The sequence below is a fragment of the Mytilus edulis genome, chromosome 4 (assembly GCF_963676685.1).
Source record: "Mytilus edulis chromosome 4, xbMytEdul2.2, whole genome shotgun sequence".
In the NCBI taxonomy this organism is placed as follows: Eukaryota; Metazoa; Mollusca; class Bivalvia; order Mytilida; family Mytilidae; genus Mytilus; species Mytilus edulis.
In genome coordinates, this window is record NC_092347.1 from 52,105,400 (window position 1) to 52,128,828 (window position 23,429).

The 23,429-nt window shown below is 32.0% G+C and overlaps 1 protein-coding gene across 1 annotated transcript; it reads left to right on the forward strand.

The window, feature by feature from the left end:
• Window positions 1–1,023: 1,023 nt before the first annotated feature.
• Window positions 1,024–23,219, forward strand: LOC139521902 (dynein axonemal heavy chain 7-like). The gene is made up of 17 exons (XM_071315614.1): window positions 1,024–1,109; window positions 1,476–1,555; window positions 4,461–4,596; window positions 6,913–7,038; window positions 7,951–8,148; window positions 8,452–8,607; window positions 9,033–9,328; window positions 11,895–12,111; window positions 13,690–14,006; window positions 14,356–14,497; window positions 15,093–15,206; window positions 15,702–15,820; window positions 16,622–16,775; window positions 17,018–17,209; window positions 18,844–18,980; window positions 19,509–19,641; window positions 20,140–23,219. Exons 1-17 carry the CDS (start codon window positions 1,071–1,073, stop codon window positions 20,419–20,421), a joined length of 2,838 nt encoding a protein of 945 aa, XP_071171715.1. The 5' UTR covers window positions 1,024–1,070; the 3' UTR covers window positions 20,422–23,219.
• Window positions 23,220–23,429: the final 210 nt, after the last annotated feature.

Genomic DNA, 23,429 nt, shown 5'->3' on the forward strand with positions numbered 1-23,429 from the left:
ACTACGAAATGAATTCGGAATTACGATACGACATTTCTTTACAGGAAAAAAAAAGTTTTTATTTTTTAACTTTTAAAGTTATTCTATATTATCGTTCCAATACAGCAGTACTCGAGTTATTTGCGATGAAATAATAATAACTGTTTTACGTCTTATTTTGTACATCTCAAAAAAGGGGATGTCGATTGCGTAAGTCAAAATAAAAGCACGTGTTCGACTTTTTAAACTGTTTTCTTTGTAACTGGGATTATTAATTTATTTATTCAATCTAAATTATCATAGAATTTGCGGAAACTTAGTTGAATAATTCGACAAATGAATCGTTTATCTTCAGATTGTATTCTCCTGTCTGGTTTGTTGATTTACCTGTACAAGCTCAGGTACAAGTGATTAGCGATCTTAATCCGGATATCCCTCAGGTGTTAAAACTGTTTTGGATTATAATATAAAAAAGCCCGAGGGTTATGCAATTACATGCATTTGATTATAATTGCTAAAAAAAATGGCGTCGGGCTACTAAAACGATAACAGTTTTGAACGATGGCGGAAGACAATTTAACGATGGCGCAGGTCATTTGACGATGGCGCAAGACATTTGAACAATGGCGCATGTCATTTGACGATGGCGCAAGACATTTGAACGATGGCGGGGCGCCATCGTTAAACAGGCCATGGAGATCCCTGCATATATTCTAAATGTTCTATGTTCATATCGAGTTTAATAGAAGAAAAAAAAATAGAATTTTGGAAAAAAAGGAGGAGGACAAAAAATAACTATTGTCCTGTCCCTAAGTATTTGATATGAAAGAATGCTGTTTGAATATTGGCTGTTTCTAATTCAATGCCAAATGAAAAAAAAACCCATGATTTGGTTGAGTTTCTATTGTTTAGGATACATTTTAGTAAAAAATAACGTTTTGGTGTAGGCTTTGGAAAATATTACCTATAATGCATTAGATCCTGAAACAACATTTTCAAGTGACAAATATTGTTTAATGCTAAAATAAATAGAAAAGATGTTGATATAAAAACTATTTTTTTAGGAACTTGTGAAAGCATAGATAGTCAAAATGGAAGAATTTATATTAACAGATCTACACCAAGAAGAAGTAAGTTGTTATTATCAGTATATCAAGATTTAAACCTATGATTTATTGTCAGCTTTTGACAGTAGAATTCAGTTTTATATACTGACTAATGTGTTGACTTTGTACTAAGTTTTTCTTGCTCTGTGACCATAGTAGCGAAATATTTCTTTTTTTTTACAAGTTGCTTTTTAGCTCACTGTTCCAAAGAAATTTATTAATGATAAAGATAAACTGTGAACAGTAAAAATGTTCAGCAAGGTGAGATCTACAAATAAGTTCATATGACCAAAATTGACCCCTTAAGGAGCTATTGCCCTCTAAGGACAATTTTACACAATTTGTTTATCATGTTTTTTAACTTTAAAAAATCTTTGTCTCTGAAACTAGATAGAGATATACCATGAAGAGGAGGAAGGAGAAGAAGAATGGATGACATTTATGAAAAGTATCAAAGAATTGGAAGAACTGTAGGTTTATAGTTAACAAATAGTGTTTTGTTTGATATTACTGTATAAGGCCACACCAATTTAAATTCTTGTTCTACAGATTTTTCGACTCCAAAATTTGGGGCGAGCGAGCGATTTGAAAATTTTAATAAAAAGATATTTAATTTGCAAATTTTTGAGGCGAAGCTTGAAAAGTAGAGGCGAGCGATTATAATTTTTTTTGGTAAACATAAAATAGTAGGTTTTGACAGTATTAAAACTTGATTTATCACTTGTACTTTGACATTTCTTTAATTTCTGAAGTATTGTTTCCCTGTTCACCAAGAAATAATTAAATCTGGTCTATGTATGTGTGACTAACAATGAGATAATTCTCCATCCAAGTCATATTCAGTTTGGGAGCAACTCCTTAATGTTATAAATTTATCCCTTTTACATGTACATGTTTTATGAGGGATCAATATAAGTTATAATATATTTGTTTGTACAAAAGGGCTCATATTTTCTCAAACAACTATATATCTATCTGGTATTTTAAAAATGGCCAAAACATGTCCAAGAATTTTTGTAATATTCCTGGGGCCGTGTCAACGAAGCTGTCCTAGGACTAGGACATGTCTTAGGATGGTCTTAGGACATGTCTTAGTCCTAAGTCAGGTTAACGAAAGTCTCCTAAAATAAGATATGTCCTAAATTTGGTCCTAAAGTTAAGACATACAAATAGGTGTCTTAGGATAGTCCTAAAGGTTACAATGTCCTAAAACATAATAAAAACAGCAAATATGGCATAAACTCAATACTAAAAATACTTATACAATATTAAACTATCAAACTGTTATAAGAATTAAATTAATAAACACACAATTTTTTTTTTCAATGTTTGTTAAAGATTCAATTGTATTACATTAAATAAATGATTAAATTATTTCGTTCTGCCTTTTTTGAAGCCTAAAAAATACTATCAGTAAAGCAATATTTTTGGGACTTACCAAAACGGTGCAATAAAAATTTAAATATGGGGAAAAAAATACTTTTTTTTTTTAACTAATCCTCATTCGATACATGTAATGAAATCGAGTGGACCTAAGGACAAAACTAGTTTACGTACTAAAATTGCAGCACGAATATCGCATTTAACAAAGTTTTGTGACTATTTCATTTTGTTTTCCTATTAAAATCATTTATATCTTCCATCATACTTTTAAATAACGTATTTAATAGTATTACGTTAAATCTTTAACTTTCATTTTGCGTTAATTGTTTTCCATACAAAAGTCATATAAATATTAAAATACAATAAAATCTGTGTCCTAGAAATCTCTATATATTTTTTTCAATTAAATATATATGTGTTAGGATGGTCCTAGGACCATCGTAGTTAGGACTGTCCTAAGACAGCTTTGTTTTACATCCTAAGACATGTCTCAGACACGTCCTAAGACCATCCTAAACAATGTCCTAAGACCTATCTTAGGACATATCCTAGGATACTTTCATTGACACGGCCCCTGTACTTTAAACATGTTAACACATTTACTTTAACAGTTTAATATTATTCAAAATAAGTGGACCCCTATTTTAAAGTTGTTTAAAATATGATGTAATTCTCCTCTTTTTGAGTACAAATTTCTAAGTTTTCAAAGGTTTTGTATAGAAGAACTAAACCAATCCTTGGTATTTCTATTTTCTTTTCTACATCAGTAAAAATGCATGACCCCTTGTCTGAGGGAGGGTTGTTCTCAACCTGATAATAGCAAACACAGGTCAAAGTATGGCCTTTTACACAGGGCTTTGATACAGACCAAACAGCAAGCTAAAAAGGACCCCAAAATTATTAGCGTACACAATTCAAACAGGAAAACCAACGATCTAATTTATATATCCGAACGGGAAAATACCAATGAACAACATCAACAAATGATGCTGAACGACAGGCCCCTGAATCAATCAGGACAGGTGCATTAACATGCAGCGGCTATGGATAGTTTTGTGTAGCCAGCATACAATATAATTGCAGTTGAAGGCAAATCCGTCAGAAGTTCTTTGTACTTTATTCTAACAACGAACATTTTTGATAGGGAATATAAGTAAGGGGGAAAGAAACCAATTTTTTGTTCTGAAAAGGTATTTCTGCTGTCATAAATTTATATCGGAGCACTCCTGCTTTGGATAAATAGGTTTCATGCTAAAACAAATATTCTCACAGATATTTACAGTGTGGTGGGGTGCTTTAATGTTTAAAATTGTTATATATACAGGTTACACTGTGATTTTAAAAACAGATGTTGATATCTTTTTATAATATTTACAAAAAAAACGGTGCAGGAAATGGTCATGATTACATTTCCGGATGCGGGAAGCGGGAACATAAAAAAAAACCAAAAAACTCTGTTTTGAAAAAAATAGGTGCGGGCTGGTCCGTCGAACAAGGAATCAAATTGGTGTGGCCTAATATTGAAAATAAATGGAAAAGAGGGAAACTGTTTAAAAATGTAATTGATAAACAAGCAAATTTAAATTCACAAATTGCAATTCTGAACACACTGGAAAAGCAGTATTTTCAAAACTAAATAATAATTTGGTTCCAGAAGAAAATAAAAAGACGTTAAGACCATGCCAAATCAAAATCGTGTGTGGGATTCCCTGCTTGTTGAAAAAAATCTTTAAACCTGCATTCAACATGAGTCCAAAGTGTCCTAAACTTTTATTTCAAAATTTTTAATTCAGTTTTGCATTTGACACAAATCAAGAGCTACATTTCAACAAACAAAAATTAAACATGTCTTCAAGAGTGATTATTAATTGTCTGAGCCAAAATATTACTGCAGAATATGTTTTCGGAAATGTTATGGATAGTGGTTTTTTTTTTCCAGCAATATGTTTTAATGTCATTATGACTTACAATGTATATTGATTTCTTATTCAGGTTAGGAGAAGGGGAACACGAAGTACAAGTACAACTTCAGGAGGAAAGGGAAAGATCAAAACAAATGATGAAATTGAAAAATGATTATGAACAAACTATTAAAGAATTGGAAGAAAAACTTGGGAAAGAACAACAGGTATACTTCTTATTCTATATTCTTACTAGTTAAAGATCATTGTATGTGGTACTCATGTTGTATAAATAAATAACCTACAACCCCTTTGTATCTGTTGAAATTATAAATCTATAATATGTCATGGTGTTTTGTGTTTTACTGCTCATGCTTGTTTTTAGCATCAAGAGTCCATAGTTGGGCTATTTGGAAGTTTCCATCTTGAAAAAGGAATATTGTTAAAAATTAGGGATGTCAACGAGAACTCCAGTACTGGAGTATCACTCTGTAGCACCAATTATTGATTACCAAAATTATACTCGACTTATCGATTTCCTGTTAGAATGTTGTTGCTTTCTTAAGTTTAAACAAAAAATATTTTATAATGTATATTTTACTAGGAAATTTTTGTTCAAATGCTTCTCCCCACTCTTTTTGTCATAATTCTGGGACTTGGAGGCAGAGCGGTTAAGTCGGAACAGTGTGGGAAAACAAAAAAGGGCTATGAGTGAGGTAAAGATATAAGAATTTGTGCTAATGAGGCAACTTATATAATCTACTAGAGTTCAAATGACCATGATAAAAAAATTTAGGTCACAGTATGGCCTTCATTAATGATATGAACATATACTATGTATAGTCAACTTTATAAGGCCCAAACTTTTAAATTATGTGAAGTTTATTAGTCCCCTACCAACAAAGTCCAAGGGGACTATGTTTGCACTCCATCCTTCTGTGTCTGTCCATCCGTCAGTCCGGAAAATTAATTTTCACACATTTTTTCTTCATGCTTGAAGATATTGATTTGATATTTGGTAAATTGTCTTTTCATGACAAGTTACAGATCAAGATCGCATTTTGTTCCTGTCTGATGATTTTGAGCAGAGTTATGGTCTTTTGACTTAGAAAATTCACTCAAATAATCCGGTTTCTGCTTTTTAGGCCCCATTTATAGGCATTATGTTTTCTGGTCTGTGTGTCCGTTCATCAGTTATTCCGTTCGTCCTGAGTCAGGTTAAAGTTTTTGGTGGATGAAATTTTTATACGCCCGTCAAAATTTTGACGGGACGTATTATGGTATACAAATGTCCGGTGTCCGTCCGTCTGTCCGGCGTAAACATGTTGCACCGTAACTTGAGAACGACTAATCCAAATTTCATGAAACTTAATATAGTTGTTTCTTATGATGGTCAAATGATCTGTATACTTTTTGGTGAAAATAAGATTTAAACTTTTTGAGTTACGGCACTTTATAACTAAAACAGGGGTGTTTTTTTTTTCACATGTCGCACTGTATCTCAAATACGATTCTTGATTATGACTTAAAACTTTAAACACTTCTTAGTTATATTAATCTCAATATCTGTATACTTTTTGGTGATGATTCAAAATTTCATTTTTGAGTTATTGAGTATTTTGTAAAAAAGGGGGAGGTTTTTTTTACATGTCGCGCCATATCTCAAAAACTATTTATGATTATTGCTTAAAACTTTACACATGTCTTTGTTATATTAATCTCAATATCTGTATACTTTTTGGTGATGATTCAAAATTTCATTTTTGAGTTATTAGTATTTTGTAAAAAAGGGGGATGGTTTTTTTTACATGTTGTGCCGTATCTCAAAAACGATTTATGATTATTGCTTAAAACTTTACACACTTCTTTGTTCTATTAATCTAAAGATCTGTATACTTTTTGGTGATTATTCAAAATTTTATTTTTGAGTTCTTGAGTATTTTGTAAAACAGGGGAGGGTTTTTTACATGTCGCAGCGTATCTCAAAAATAAGTTATGATTATTGCTTAAAACTTTACACACTTCTTTGATATATTAATCTAAAGATGTATACTTTTTGGTTTTGATTCAAAATTTTATTTTGGTAATATTTAGTTTTTGTAAAAAAAAAACAGGGTGGGGGGTTTCACATGTCCCGCCGTGTCTCTAAAACAATATATGGTTATTGCTTAAAACTTTCTCATAAACTATTTATGATTATAAATAGTACTTCCACATAAGACGTCGGGCATATCATGTGCTCATGGCGCAGCTGTTTATTGATGAAGTTGAAATCCAATCAAACTGAAACTTAATAAACATGTTCCATATGATATTCATCTTTCTAATTTTAATGCCAAATAAGAGATTTTATCCCATTTTCACGGTCCATTGAACTTAGAAAATGAAAGTGCGGATGAGGCATCCATGTTCTTTGGACACATTCTTGTTTATTACAGCAATCAATAGATGAATATGCTTGTCTTTTTCAATAAAAGTAAACGTCTATATTTTCTACAGTAATGTTGAAAAATATGAACTAATGTTATCAAAATTATCGCTAGGTAACAGAATATAAGAAAAAGGCTGAAGATGAAACCAAAGTAATGGAAGCAATGAATGCCAAATTTGAAGAAGCTCGGGCAATAAATGATAGATTGGAAAAATCCAAAAATAAACTACAGCAAGAGGTAATATATTGTTTATGAAAAACAGCTGATTTACTTAGTTAATAGGGATTAATTTTCTCTTGGTAGTTCAATCTTTCTGTTACTATTTACAATCGTGTAAATCAAACTTGGCCACAATCATCATTGGGGTATCTTGTTTAAAAAATGTGTCTGTTGACCCGGCCAACCAACTAAGATTTACAAATAAGTCAACATGACCGAAATGGTCAATTGACCCCCTAAGGAGTTATTGTCCTTTATAGTAAATTTTGAACAATTTTCATAAAATTTGTAATTTTTTATTAACATTTTCCACTGAAACTACTGGGCCAAGTTCATTATAGATAGAGACAATTGAAAGCAGCAAGACTGTTTAGTAAAGTAAGATGTACAAACACATCACCATCACCAAAACACAATTTTGTTATGAATCCATCTGCTTCCTTTGTTTAATATTCATGTAGACCAAGGTGAGCGACACAGGCTCGTTAGAGCCTCTAGTTTTAAATTACCATTTAAGATTTAATCACACATGTAGATTGAAGATTTTTGAGACAGCAGCCACAGCCATGTTGTCAATTTTTCACAGAATTTTATGAAACTTGAAGTAAAAGATTTTTTACAGTGAAGAGATGACATCTGAAGCAAACTTTAGAGAATATATTTTATCTTGTTATTTTGTATCTTGAATAATAGAGGAGTGTAATATTGATTAGAACGTGTAAAAAATTAGTATCCAATTTTTTTAATTTTGTAGGCCCCAGATGACAGTTTCACTACAATAGTGTCAAGTAAAAAGACAAAATTGAAATCACTCGTTATTTAACTTGAACGGTGAAACTTATTGCATACACTTGCAAAACAATTAAAAACTAGTCTTGAACATTTTTGCATTTATAAGTGCTTTAAAGTTCCATTTTAAACATTTTACAGGGAGCTGGAAAATGGGTTGCATGGAGTGAAACAATTAAGGACAGTCCACCAATTCCAAAGGACATGACCTTCAATGAGATTATCGTACCAACAGTGGACACAGTACGATATGAAGTACTTATGAGTATGTTGGTGCACCATCAGAAACCATGTCTGTTTGTTGGGCCAACTGGTACTGGGAAGAGTGTTTACATCACAGTAAGTAATGCAGATTAAACAAGACTGGTTCCCTGGTTTGTCCCCATTAATTCATGTTTGGTTTGGAGTTGTGGTAAGGCCCAAAAGCTGATGGGAAAGTTGTGACAGGAATTTTAATTTTATATCTATATTGCTAGTGTCAGCTACAGAAAAAGAAGGGGAAAATAATATTGTTATTTATTTATTAAAATGTTATGTCTTTATATAACAGGGAATTAAGCTTAATTTATAAGATTCAATGCAATTTATATTTGGATATTATTATAGGTTGAAGTTCTAATATATGTCTCATTCTCATTGTAGGATTTCTTGCTGAATAAACTTGACAAAGATAGATACAAGCCCAATGGTGTCAACTTCTCTGCTCAGACATCAGCCAACCAGACACAGAATATTATCATGTCCAAACTAGATACGAGGAGAAAAGGGGTTTATGGACCTCCAATGGGAAAGAAATCTGTAAGTGTAACTGTTAATGATCATAACATCATATGTATATGAGTGTGTACAAAGTAGGTGGACTGCACATCAATGTTGCCTTTATTTACTACCTATTAAAAGAGTAACAGTAGTCATCAGTAGCTAATCAAATCATTGAACTTATTAAGTATCAAGAGTAGGCAACAAAAATAAATCCCGACGTGTTTTTTTATTAAGAAGAGCTTGTAAATAATGCTTTATTCAGTAACTGACAAACAAGTGAACTGAAATAATTTCAAATAAACTCATAAGCTTGAAGTACAATTATACATCAGATATGCTATGCGCTTATTTTAACTACAAATAAAGAGCTGCTGAACCAACGCCTTATTTTTTGTGCTATGGACTTGTTTTAACTATGTAATGTAATAAATGGATCAAGCATTACTATAATATTGTTGCAGATTGTGTTTGTTGATGATCTTAACATGCCAATGAAGGAAACCTATGGAGCCCAGCCTCCAGTTGAATTACTGAGACAGTGTCTGGATCATTGGACATGGTATGACCTTAAAGAGGTCACGCCCATTAAATTGATTGACATCCAACTGATGACTGCTATGGGGCCACCTGGTGGTGGTAGAAATGTAGTAACTCCTCGCTTCCTGGGACATTTCAATACTATAACTATTAATGAATTTGATGATGACAGTATGATAACTATCTTCAGAAAGATATTGGATTGGCATATTTCATCAAGGTTTGTAAAGTCAATTGTACTGTTAATGATGGATGTAAATTAATGCCTTTTTTAGCTCACCTGGCCTAAAAGGCCATGTGAGCTTTTCTCATCACTTGGCGTCCGTCGTCGTCGGCGTCTGTCGTCGTTAACAATTTTTCAAACATCTTCTCCTCTGAAACTACTGAATGGATTTGAATGAAACTTAGCGTGATTGTTCCTTAGATTATCCTGCACAAAGTGTGTGCTTCGATTTTTGATCCGTAAAAAAACATGGCCGCCGTTACTTAAAATAGAACATAGGGGTCAAATGCAGTTTTTGGCTTATATCTCAAAAACGAAAGAATTTAGAGCAAATCTGACAGGAGTAAAAATGTTCATTAGGTCAAGATCTATCAGCCCTGAAATTTTCAGATGAATCAAACAAACCATTGTTGGGTTGCTGCCACTTAATTGGTAATTTTAAGGAAATTTTGCAGTTTTTGGTCATTATCTTGAATATTATTATAGATAAAGATAAACTGTTAACAGCAAAAATGATCAGCAAAGTAAGATCTACAAATAAGTTAATATGACCAAAATTGTCAATTGACCCCTTAAGGGGTTATTGTCCTTTAATGACAATTTTTCACAATTTGTTCATCACATTTGCTAACTTTGAAAAATCTTCTCCTCTGAAACTACTGAATGGATTTGGATGAAACTTAGCATGATTGTTCCTTAGATTATCCTGCACAAAGTGTGTGCTTCGATTTTTGATCCATCAAAAAACATGGCCGCCGTTACTTAAAATAGAACAATGCCCCTGAATTGATGATTTTAAAGAAATTTTGCAGTTTTTGGTTATTATCTTGAATATTATTATAGATACAGATAAACTGTTAATAGCAAAAATGTTAAGCAAAGTAAGATCTACAAATAAGTCAATTTGACGAAAATTGTCAATTGACCCCGGAGTTATTGCCCTTTAAAGACTTTTTTCACAATTTGTTCATCATGTTGACTTACTTTAAAAAATCTTCTCCTTTGAAACTGCTGTATCAATTTCAGCCAAACTTAGGCTAAATGAGTTTCAGAGTATCTAGTATAAATTTTATATTTCATTTCCTTGTATGTCAGAAACATAGCTCCTATGGCTAAAATAGAACATAGGAGAAAATGATTTTTTTTTTTGCTTTTGAAGAAAATAGGACGATTCAAAGAACATTTAAATAAATTGAAAAGCCAAAATAATCATTGATAAGAGATTTAACCAAAAAAATTAAGGTGAGCGATTCAGGCTCTTGTTTGGACTTTTCTATGAAGTAAATGTTAGAGGAGAGGAATTAATTTCCAAAATCCCCCGTTTGGCGATTCAGCATACATGACCATAAATAATGGATGACCATTATCCAAAATTAAGTTTTAAGTGTTTTATTTGATAAGCAAATCATTTACAAAAAGAATTAAAATTGGTAAGATACTTCAATTTATATCAGTTATAATATCAGTGCTGTTCTCAAAAGTGATTGTTGTGACTGCAGGTGTCCTTTGAGAAATCTGGTATATATTCATTTCAAAGACCTTATATATACCTACTTTAGATTCATTAATATTTATGGAATACCAGTTTTGTGGATAAATGTTAAAGAAGAACACATTTTCTGTATGCTTTGTCAAAACTACAAAATCAAATATCCAAGAAAACACTTTATATCCCCACTTTGAAAAAAAGCTTGGTATACTGTTTTACTTTGTCCTTGCGTCAGTCCGTCAGTCTGTCAGTCAGTCCGTCCGTCTCATGAATATTTTTCGTCACATTTTTCTCAGGAACTTCACTACCAGGATTTCTGAAATTTGGTTTCAGGCTTGATATAAGTCAGCTATACTGTTTTCAGATTCATCACTCAACAACTTCCTGTTTACCGAACACGTTTGATTTTACACATGATAGCCAAGTTGAAAATTTTTCATCACATTTTTCTCAGGAACTACAATACAAGGATTTCTGAAATTTGGTTTAAGGGTTAATATAAGTCAGCTATACCGTGTGATGCGTTTTCAGATTCATCACTTGACAACTTCCTGTTTACCGAACACTTATTTTTACACAATTAATATCCACTTGCGTCAGGGGTATCATCAGTGAGCAGTAACTCGCAGTTTCACTTGTTTTTCCTTAATCCACAAAAGTTGGTACCCCTTCTTCAGTATTTAGAGGCATGAGAAATATGACGTTTATTGTTTATGTTTTTGTTATTTGATTGAACTGTTTCAGTTTGTTTGAATATTTTACAATGTTAATTAACTGCTGAGATTTAGGATATGTTATAATGAGAAAAGTTACCCATGCATTACACAACTACTAAGTAAATGCAGCAAATATACTTTATTTAACATCAAATTGGAATAAAACGAGCAATTTGCTGTTAATTGTAACTTTTCTCCAATGTTAAAATACATTTTGTATCATTAAAAATTTATATTGATGTGAAAAATTTCATATACGAAAGATATATGTTTCAATGTATGTGTGGTGTGCATTAAATTTGGTATGGCCTAAACATGATAAATGTAATCTGACATATATTTTTTTATATTTTTACAGAGGATTCAGTAATGAATTTAAACCATGTGTTGACCAACTGGTACAGGGTACATTAACTATCTATAAAGAAGCTATGAAGAATTTATTACCAACACCAGCCAAATCTCACTATCTATTTAACTTGAGAGACTTTAGCAGAGTTATACAGGGTGTCTTACTATCTACACCAGAAACTATGGAAGAACCAGCCTCAATGAAACGTCTCTGGGGTCATGAGGTTAGTTGGTTTTTATGCCCCACCTACGATAGTAGAAGGGGCATTATGTTTTCTGGTCTGTGGGTCCGTTCATTCGTCTGTCCATTGTCCCTCTTCAGGTTAAAGTTTTTAGTCGAGGTAGTTTTTAATGAATCAACTTGAAACTTGGTACACATGTTCCCTATGATATGATCTTTCTAATTTTAATGCCAAATTAGAGTTTTTACCCTAATTTCACAGTCCACTGAACATAGAAAATGTTAGTGCGAGTGGGGCATCCGTGTACTTGGGACACATTCTTGTTTTTCCTTTTTATGCCCCACCTACGATAAATTAGACTTTTGACCCCAATTTCACGGTTCACTAAACATAGAAAATGAAAGTGGGAGTTTCAGGTTAAAGTTTTTGGTCAAGGTAGTTTTTGATGAAATTGAAGTCCAATCAACTTGAAACTTAGTACAGATGTTCCCTATAGTATAATCTTTCTAATTTTAATGCCAAATTAGATTATTACCCAATTTTTACAGTCCATGGAACATGGAAAAGGATAGTGCAAGTGCATGGCATCCGTGTACTTTGGACACATTCTTGTTTAATGTCTTACTTTAACCCCAATCATCATTTAGGTGAAAATCTTCTATAAAGATTCAAAATCTACATTTAAAAATATTGAAAATCAGCCTTTAAAGTGATTATTTTTAAGTCTTTAGTAATTGTTAATTTAATGACATATTAATGTTGAATGTTTGTAAAAGTGTATTTTTGAATGTTAGAAAAATTATATTCTCGTGTACTCTTTGAATTTTATGTCAATGTATTCTTTGAATAACATATAAGTATGTTTTTTTTAATGTTTATAAAAAATTTTAATCCTCATTAAAGTGTATTTTTGTCGAGCCTTCGACTTTAGTCGAAAAAAGCGAGACATAGCGATCCTACATTCCGTCGGCGGCGGCGTCCACAAATATTTACTCTGTGGTTAAAGTTTTTGAAATTTTAATAACTTTCTTAAACTATCCTGGAAATGTACAAAACTTGGCCAGAAGCTTGTTTATGATCAGAAGATAGTATCCAAAAGTAAATTTTGTAAAAATAAAATTCCATTTTTTCCGTATTTTACTTATAAATGGACTTAGTTTTTTCTGCCAGGAAACATTACATTCACTCTGTGGTTAAAGTTTTTAAAATTTTAATAACTTTCTTAAACTATCCTGGAATTGTAAGAAACTTGGCCAGAAGCTTGTTTATGATCAGAAGATAGTATCCAGGAGTAAATTTTGTAAAAATAAAATTCCATTTTTCCCGTATTTTACTTATAAATGGACTTAGTTTTTCTTCCAGTTAACATTACATACAGTCTGCAGTTTAAAGTATTTAAAACATTTTTAAGATTTTTAAAATAGCCTGGATTTTTACCAAACGTTGACAGAAGCTTCTGACAATCAAAAGATAGTATCGAGAGGAATAATTTTATTGATTTTTTTCATCATTTTTGATGGGTGTGTGATTAACAGCAAAAGTAGGCGATACACTGGGTTCCACGGAACCCTTACAAATTTTTTAAATGTTAATAAAGTTCTTTTTATTCTCTATCTTTAGGTGTTCAGAGTATACTATGATTGTCTTGTTGATGACTCTGATAGAAACTGGCTATTTAATTATGCAAGAGATGTATGCAAGAATCAGTTACGTGAAGACTTTGATCAGTTATTTATTCACTTGGATTTTGATAATGACTGTAAAGTTACAGAGGACAATCTCCATAGTTTGGTGTACTGTGATTTTGCAGATCCTAAGTCAGATTCTAAACATTATGTTGAAGTAAGAGACTTGGAACAATTATGTCATGTTGTAGAGGGATACCTTGAGGAATTCAATAATATGAGCAAAAAACCAATGAATCTTGTATTATTCAGGTAATTTTATATCATATATTATTTATAATTGTAATTTTTTGGCTGAATTAATGTAACTTTATCCTTACAGCATTAGAAGCTCAAATATATTTTTATGCAAAAATTAAAAAATTTCCTGCAATACTTTAGGTTAATAACATTATTGAACGGAACAAAAATCTCATTCAAGAAGTATACTTCTTTATATAAAAAATATGAGCATAAAAATTAAGAGAGAAAGAAGTAGCTTAATTGTGCCTGTGTACCTTTTATACCAGTAGTGATTTATCAATAAATTTGATCTTCTATTTTGTACATGTAGGAGAGGTTTTAAAAAGATGTATAATGATGTGTGTATTTAACATTTTAGATTTGCTATTGAACATGTATCAAGAATTTCCCGTATTATCAAACAACCAAGAAGTCATGCCTTGTTAGTAGGTGTTGGAGGTTCTGGTCGTCAGTCATTGACAGGCTTGGCTGCACACATGTCAGGTTATGACCTCTTCCAGGTAAGATATAAAAGATATGATCTTTTTGAAATGGGTCAGATAAAATATGTCCTATTGGGAAGATGCCATTAATGAGATGTTATCAGATAAGATTAGAGGTAGAATTAAAGGGGATGCCAATACAATGCTATTCCACATTTCTGCGATGTTGAGAAAATATGATACTGTGGATTCATTATTATGTGTGGGTAACCAATTTTTGTGGATTTCGTTTGTACAGGCGAACCACGAAATTTAATGTTCAATGAATGACATAATTTACCCAGTCTTGTATTCAGACTTAGGCAAAACCACGAAATTAAATATCCACGAATATGCAAGTTTTCCTGAATCCACGAAAATTGGAACCAACAAAAATAAATGAATCCACAGTAACTAAGAAAGTTTAAGATGGCTACTTTCATAACACAAGCCATTCAATACAACAGCAGAAGAAAAACCAACTGATGATAAAGAATTGTACACTGTAACACAAAAAGAGTCATACTACTAAATGACTCAGACATTTCAAATTAATCATTGTTTACAATACATTTCATTGTTCAAAATGTCACATTTTATTGTTATCTACAGTGTTTCTTTCACTTTTTAACAGGTTGAAATTTCTAAGAGTTACACTAGTGTTGAATGGAGAGAAGATATTAAAAGAATATTACGTAAATCAACAGAAACTGATAATCATGTTGTTTTCCTATTCTCTGATACACAGGTGGGTAAAAATAACTTCCTGTTCTCTTATAATCAAGTGGTTGAAACAAATTTCTATTCCTTTATACACAGATAGGACAAAATAACTTCCTACTTTCTAATACACACCGGTAAAAATATCTTAAAAAGGAAAATCCATAACATAAACTCCTTGATACTTTTGAACATTGTATTTCATTCTAATATGACGTGCTTCTTTAGCTTTGTAAAGAAACCATACTTTATTATCCAATAAAATTAGTTTACACATGCGTATATTGACTACGGCAGAAAAATTAATTTTATTCCCTATCGCTCTGGCAAAAATAATCACAAATATAATGCCTACCCATGTTAAAACGTAACAATAAAGTATAGCTGGCATCAATTATTTCTTAATTAATTTATATAAAAGAGAAAGTATAAACAGAAAGAAGGATTCAGGTGTGAGCTCACAAGATTTTTCATAGATTTGTATTTTGTTACTACAACCACTATTTTCAACTTTTCTTTAAAGATCAAACAAGAATCCTTCTTGGAAGATATCAATAATTTGTTAAATGCTGGTGAAGTTCCTAATTTGTTCCGATTGGATGAAAAACAAGAAATCTGTGAAAAAATGAGACAACTAGACGGGTAAGCCAATAAGTTATAAATCACTTGAGGTGGAACCAAACACCTTGACTTAAATAGATTTGGCTCGTTTAGTTTTTATACGATTCAAATTTTTCGTCGTATATTGCTATCACGTTGGCGTCGTCGTCGTCCGAATACTTTTAGTTTTCGCACTCTAACTTGAGTAAAAGTGAATAGAAATCTATGAAATTTTAACACAAGGTTTTTGACCACAAAAGGAAGGTTGGTATTGATTTTGGGAGTTTTGGTTCCAACAGTTTAGGAATTAGGGGCCAAAAAAGGGCCCAAATAAGCATTATTCTTCGTTTTCGCATTATGTTTTCTGGTCGATGGGTCCGTTCGTTTGTTCGTCCTTCAGTCTTTCCATCCTTCCCTCTGTTTGTCCGTCTGTCCTGCTTCAGGTTAAAGTTTTTGATCGAGGTAGTTTTTGATGAAGTTGAAACTTAGTACACATGTTCTTTATGTTATGGTCTTTTTAACTTTAATGTCAAATAAGAGATTTTACTCCATTTTCACGGTCCACTGAACATAGAAAATGGTAGTGCGGATGGGGCATTAGTGTACTGGGGACACATTCTTGTTTTAAATTATATTTAACCCACATTTGAAGTCAACTTGAGCTATACACCTGCCAGTCAAAAATATAATGACAGGAAAGTACAATTGTTTTGTAAGCCATGACTGAAGATTTTTTTACCATTATGGAAATTCTTAGAAATAGATTTAAATGTAATTGAATTGGATGTTTTATAGTATAAAACCTGGACAGATATTAACACTCATACATTTTTTTTATAATAGGAATGCCAGAAGATGGCCTTTGATGATAGATCCCCAGGGTCAGGCCAATAAATGGATAAAGAACATGGAAAAGGCTAACAATCTGCATGTTTTCAAATTGTCTGATGCTGATTTCGTCAGAACATTAGAAAATTGTATACAGTTTGGAACTCCAGTAAGTATTTTCTGTTTAACACATCAATTTCATAGAAAAGTTGAAGAAAGGTCTATTTTTTAAAGATTAATATAAAAAAAAGGCAACCAAAAATATATAAATTTGAAAAATGTGATTTCAGAAATTGTTTTAATTGGAAAAATGTTCAAGAAGCTATATATTAAATGTTTGCAGTAACGATATCATTTATCATACACACATTGCAACTGAAAACTTAAAATCATTTATTTATTCTCTTGTAGGTTTTAATGGAGAATTTAGGTGAAGAATTGGATCCATTGTTGGAACCTTTGCTGTCGAAACAGACATTTAAACAGGGTGGAAGTATGTGTATAAGGCTTGGTGATAGCACCATTGAGTACTCACAAGACTTCAAGTTCTACATGACAACTAAACTCAGGAATCCACACTACTTACCAGAAACTTCAGTCAAGGTAAGAATAAGTTCTACATGACAACTAAACTCGGGAATCCACACTACTTAACAGAAAAAGAGCAGGCTAATGCTACAAGGCGTGCTGCAAAGTGGAGAGGGATTAATATTAGTTGCCACAAGTTTTTTCCCATCCGCTATAATTAGATACAGTAGACTCCACCTAATCGGATATCGGTTAATCGAATATATCGGCTATTGTAATATTATTTCAAAACACCGAACCATTCCCTATACATTTCAGTCAAAATACATCGGATAATCGAATATCGGTTATTAGAATATATCGGCTAATTGGATAGGAATATTCATGGAAAATGTGTGAAAACCATGTACAATCGAATATTTTGAAATAATTTCATATTTTTTTTGACAGGAAATGAAGCCGGAAGTTACGCCATTACGAAGTTTAAGAAAACTTCAGTACAGAAATGTTTCATTTTATTAATAAAAACGATCTTTCATAGTCAAAATAAAACATATTTTTTCTTATTGTCTTGTTTATTTTATGAATTTGATATTATATTCTGCCCAAGATGTGTTTGTTATGTGTTTATCCAAATGTGATCGTTGTCATTTACTTCACAAACAATGACACGACAAAATGATAAACTGTGCGTGATGTTCATCAATGTTTATCAAATATGAATGAAATGTACCTCTTTCTCAACAATTTATTAAAATATATATAGAAGTCCCGTGTAAAAACAAGGAATTGTGTGTCAATAGCATGTCCCAGGTGAAATAGAATTATGTAACTTGTACACACGTACGCCATTTTCCTAATTTACATAATATTCAGCCTTTTATTTTGAACCACGACAGATAAGATAGAAAAGCAAAATTAATTTTACAATTTTATAATCATAAACATAGTTGTATTACTTGAAATTGGAAATGGATTTCATAAATAAAAAAATGTAGAAAATTAGATCCGAGTACGATTACAGGTAGAAGTTTATAGTCGGCATGAATTCGTAGCTATTAATAGAATTTACCTGTGGCCTACTTCCGAGAATTCATAGCTATTTTTAGCTTTTACCTGTTTTAACACACAAATGAAACAAATCACGCAAAAACAACAAGTCACATTATTTAAATGGTACATATTTTATTCAGATAATCAACACATAATTAATAATTAATAATCAATAGACTGACAGATAAACAAAATACATTATTATCAACTGATTGATCTGTTACTCAATCAACCGAATTATCCGAACTTGTACCTGAAAAAACAATGAGATTAGTTACAAATTTCCATTAATAAAGCAGCTATAATAGCTATTGGTAACTTAGGGTTGTGTCTGTCAATTTTGAAAAAAAACTTGGAGGAATATACGTTCATCGGCTAATTGAATATATCGGACAATCGGATATTTTTAGCTGACATTTTGGGTATCCGATTGGCCGGAGTCTACTGTATGTTGAAACTTAGGTAAGGAGAATTTGATGGAAGAAGACGTTAATTCAACTTTGCCTACCATCTAAGAATAATTTTTTTTAGCATTTATCTTTGTCAACAATTTATAGTTATATTAAACATCACCTATTCTAAGTGTCACAATAAATCTTAATGAGATACAAGGATACATATAGACTAATAGTGATTTGATCTGATTATTATTTCAGGTGACCCTGTTGAATTTCATGATTACACCTGAAGGTTTACAGGATCAGTTAATGGGTATTGTTGTAGCCAGAGTCAAAAGACCAGAACTGGAGGAAGAGAAAAATACACTTATTCTGCAGGGAGCTGAAAATAAACGGTAAGAGGTTCTCTATAATTAAATGGTATCAAAATGTAAATCAAATGTGGTAACTAAAGTTAATATGAAAGAGATCCTGAATTTCAAAGGAAATTGGAGAATCTTAAATGTTTTTTGGGGGTTTGCATAGCAAACCATAGCCATTGCCATATCTGTACAAATTATGTAAAGGAGCAGGGTATAAATTTATAAACTCTGCTTGTAGTGTTTGTCTCTCCTTCAATGCAAGTTTCAGAAAGAATGACATAGGTATGCAGTGTCTGGCACTGGCTTGGCATTGACAACATCAACCATTGTTAAAGTTTGTGATTGGTGCTCACAGAAATATCTGTGTTAACAGTGTATTCTGGTTATTTGAACTACTATAGGAAAAACATAGATCTCAATTAAGTCTTTTGATCCCTGGCACGCCAGTGTCTCCATTGTTACATATACTGTAATAGCCATTACGATTATTAAAACTGTAATCAACATTGTGATTATTAATTATGAAATCGTTCAACTTAACTGTATTATTCCTCATTACAGACAACTGAAGGAGATTGAAGATAAAATTCTTGAAGTATTGTCATCGTCAGAAGGAAACATTTTAGAAGATGAAACAGCCATTAAAGTACTGTCATCCTCCAAAGTTCTGTCCAATGAAATTTCAGAGAAACAGGTATGTACCTAACACTTCATTCATTATTTAAAAATTTCAAAGAGAACATCTGGATCTTGCCGAACTTAAAAAATAATTTAAAACTTCTATTTTCATTCTTCCAAAACAGTGAAATTGAAATGATGTTTTTTTAGAGAACACGTTGAATGTGTATCAAGTTGATTAACCTGAAGTTTCAAAATCAAATGCTTATTCCTGAGGTTGAAAAAGTAATTCTTATTAAGCTGTATTGTACATAAAGCATTAGCTTTGGTCATTCATCATTCATTAGGAACCAGTAGGGTTCACAATTACATAAGAAATGAGAGAGTTGTAATATATTTTCATATGCTTTTAATACTTGTTTGATACTGTCAAATCTCCAAGTGACTAAAAGATTTTTTTTTTTTACATCTATAGCATATTCCCATAAAATTTTGATTAGGAAGAAAGGCAGAAAATGTTAGCTAAAAGTGTCAATTATCAGAAAAATTATTTTATGTATGTTTTATTTTGTAGGCTATTGCAAAAGAGACTGAAAAGAAAATTGACCAGGCCTGTATGGGTTACACACCGTTTGCAGTGCACTCTACGATTCTGTTCTTCTCCATTGCAGACTTGGCCAATATTGAACCTATGTACCAATATTCTTTAACATGGTTTATAAATCTCTTTGTGCTGTCAATTGACAATGCTGAAAAATCAGACAATTTGGAAGTTCGTCTGAAACATCTCTACGACCATTTTACATATTCTTTGTACTGTAACATCTGTAAATCTCTCTTTGAGAAAGGTTTGTAAATTTTATGACTTAAGATGCCTCAACCAAATGTTATGAAACTTATACACAATGTTTTTTATGTACCACAAAATACAGATCAAGATGAATTTGGTGGCGTCACTTTAATAATCGAGTTATGGCCCTTGAACATTCGGAATGTATCCTCGTGCGCATGCCAAATGTACCCTTAAGGATACATTGATTTCTATCTTTAGATGGTCACAGTGCAAACAGTAAAAATAACGTTTAGAACTGTTTCTTAGCCCAGTTGCTTCATAGATGTTATTACCAGGCGCGTAGCTCCCTATACGCTAACACGCAGTTGCGTGCACATCGATTCGGCATGCAAAAAAAATAATGGCAAAATGAAAATTTATAGATTGAATGTTAAAGGAAACACCTATGTTGTCACTTTTTAAATTGATGAAATATCATTAAATAACGGCATTTGGTTTCAAAATAAAAGTGTTATTGGAGATTATGACAAAATTGGACAGTAATTTGTATCTTTTACAAGATTTGAATTTGTAATACTCTGTCTATGTAGTTTTTGGAGCACATTTTACAGTTTTCGGTTCATCAGTTTGGAATGAGATGTACCAATCGGCATTAGAATTATCAGAACCCTTCGATATCGTTGAAAATATGCCGAGGCCATGTGAAATATGCCGAGGCCATGTGGTCGACAGACTACCAGAGCCAATCACCCTGCAAACACGCCAAAACAGTATTGGAAAGTCTCATTATTTTTTGCGTATGTTGAAAACAATGTACGATCAACAATGAACGACGACAGTTACTAGCATTACTGCATATTCATCGGCATTTCAGTGTGAATATTGACAATTAAAGTAATAGAGAAGTTTGTTTCTGCCTACACCCGAAGAGCAGATTTTGGACAATTTTGAGTAAATTCTGTATCACAAATATGTGAATTTTATTGTGCGTATTATTATGCGTTTACTTTTCTGCATTGGCTAGAGGTATAGGGGGAGGGTTGAGATCTCACAAACATGTTTAACCCCGCCGCATTTTTGAGCCTGTCCCAAGTCAGGAGCCTCTGACCTTTGTTAGTCTTGTATTATTTTAACTTTTAGTTTCTTGTGTACAATTTGGAGTTTAGTATGGCGTTCATTATCACTGAACTAGTATACTTCCGCTCGGCAGAAGTTGCTTGCAGATTATTTCTTTCTAGCTACGCCCCTGATTACAAACCTCAAATGCATTCAATATTTTATTATTGGGTCTTGTGAGATGGATATTTGTTAAACAACCTGAAATGGAGACTGATTGTCGTCATTAGGTGCACGACTGTAAATTTATTATTTCTCTCTGACAGTCAACCTTTCATTACCGATTGAATCAAGAGTCTATTACTATTGTTTTATACACTCTTGGGGGGGTCTGTGGTGCTACAGGTTATATTTCTTTTCATTGAAAAACTATTGAAGTATGAAGGTGGAGTTCACTTTCATTTGAAATAGAACCGGATATTGACAATTTTTACAGCTGAGTCTATAAATAGTGAGGTTCATAAAAACACGTGTTGTAACATTTCAGAGCTTTATTTATTTAACAGAAAAAATAAAGTGGTTTTGAAAGATGAGACAATATTCTGCAATCTTATTCATATTTTAATCGAGTATAAATTATTATCCATCATGTATCTGGTCTTGTAAAAGAGTATTTTAAAGGTTCAGCATACAAAAATTTTGAAAGTTCTTATGAAAAACAAATTCTGTCGATCGTGTCTGTTGACAGAAAAAAAATGAAATGCCAAGATGATTTTTTTTATTTAACAAATTGTTTTTCTCTTTTTTTTTTTTTTTTAAAGAAAACATTGTCAAAGAAGGGAAGTGGGAAAAAAATGTGATTTAGAAGGGAAGTGATTTTTTTTCCAAAGTAAAACATTATAAGGTGTTTGTTTGTTTCTTCTGCTACTGAAGGTGGCATCATTTATTATTGTTAAATAATACTTTTCCTGTATGTTTTTGAAAAGAATAGGGGTTTAGTTTTTTGGTTTTGAAAATTATAAGGAACATAATATATTTATTCCCCCTCATGTTGCGCACAAACACAAAAGATGAATGATCAATGCGTCAGTGCCTTAATTTATATCACAATTTGCATTGCTAATATAAACAACCATTTTTGACACTAGGAAACATCTCTTGTGTGTACAAAAAGAGACTTCAAATGGTATTTAAATTGCTGCTTCTCTCAGAAGCAAAGCATATAGGACTAAGGAGTAAGAGAAAAGACTGATCAAATTGGAGTTGGAATAATGGGACCAGATTAGGGACTTGTGACTGTTACCTTGTAAGTCAGCTTCTTAAATTTACACTGTTGATTGGACTAATACATGTAAGCAGATATCTCCTTACCACATTAATTAATATATAGGCTTATGGGTTAGTAACACTTGCTGCTGGATGTAAAAGATTGATCAATAGACTGGTAACAGTGGTTATAGTATAACAACCTCACTCAAGTAATTTATATGTCCCATTTATGGGCATTATGTTTTCTGGTCTGTTTTTTCTTTCTGTCCGTTCGTCTGTCCCACAGGTTAAAGTTTTTGGTCGAGGTAGTTTGATGGAGTTGAAGTCCAATCAACTTGAAATTTAGTACACATGTTCCCTATGATATGATCTTTCTTATTCTAATGCCAAATTAGATTTTCTCCCATTTTCACAGTCCACTGAACATAGAAAATGATAGTGGGGATTGGGCATCCGTGTACTGAGGACACATTCTTGTTATTTACTTTTTGACAAACCATTCCATTAAATAGCCCAACAATATAAACAGAAAAAAATAATAATTTCCATTGTCCTCACTCAATTTGAAAATTAATTTCAATCATTTGTACATTTCGTTGAGGCCAATTTCCCCAAAATTTGATTAAAGGACAATAAGTCTTTCGTAAGTCACGTGGTATCTCTCAAAAAGTCATGTGACATGCTGAATTAAAGTGAAAAAAAATGTACAGTTAAGCGGAAAAGATGTTGTACAGACATTTAGTTAG

What these genes read in the sequence shown, in the direction of transcription:
- LOC139521902 (XM_071315614.1), top strand. Translation starts at nt 1,071, where the DNA reads ATGGAAGAATTTATATTAACAGATCTACACCAAGAAGAA. An exon ending in AACTTGGGAAAGAACAACAG is followed by an intron (nt 4,597 to 6,912) that starts GTATACTTCTTA and finishes AATTATCGCTAG; the next exon opens with GTAACAGAATATAAGAAAAA. An exon ending in GATTGGCATATTTCATCAAG is followed by an intron (nt 9,329 to 11,894) that starts GTTTGTAAAGTC and finishes ATATTTTTACAG; the next exon opens with AGGATTCAGTAATGAATTTA.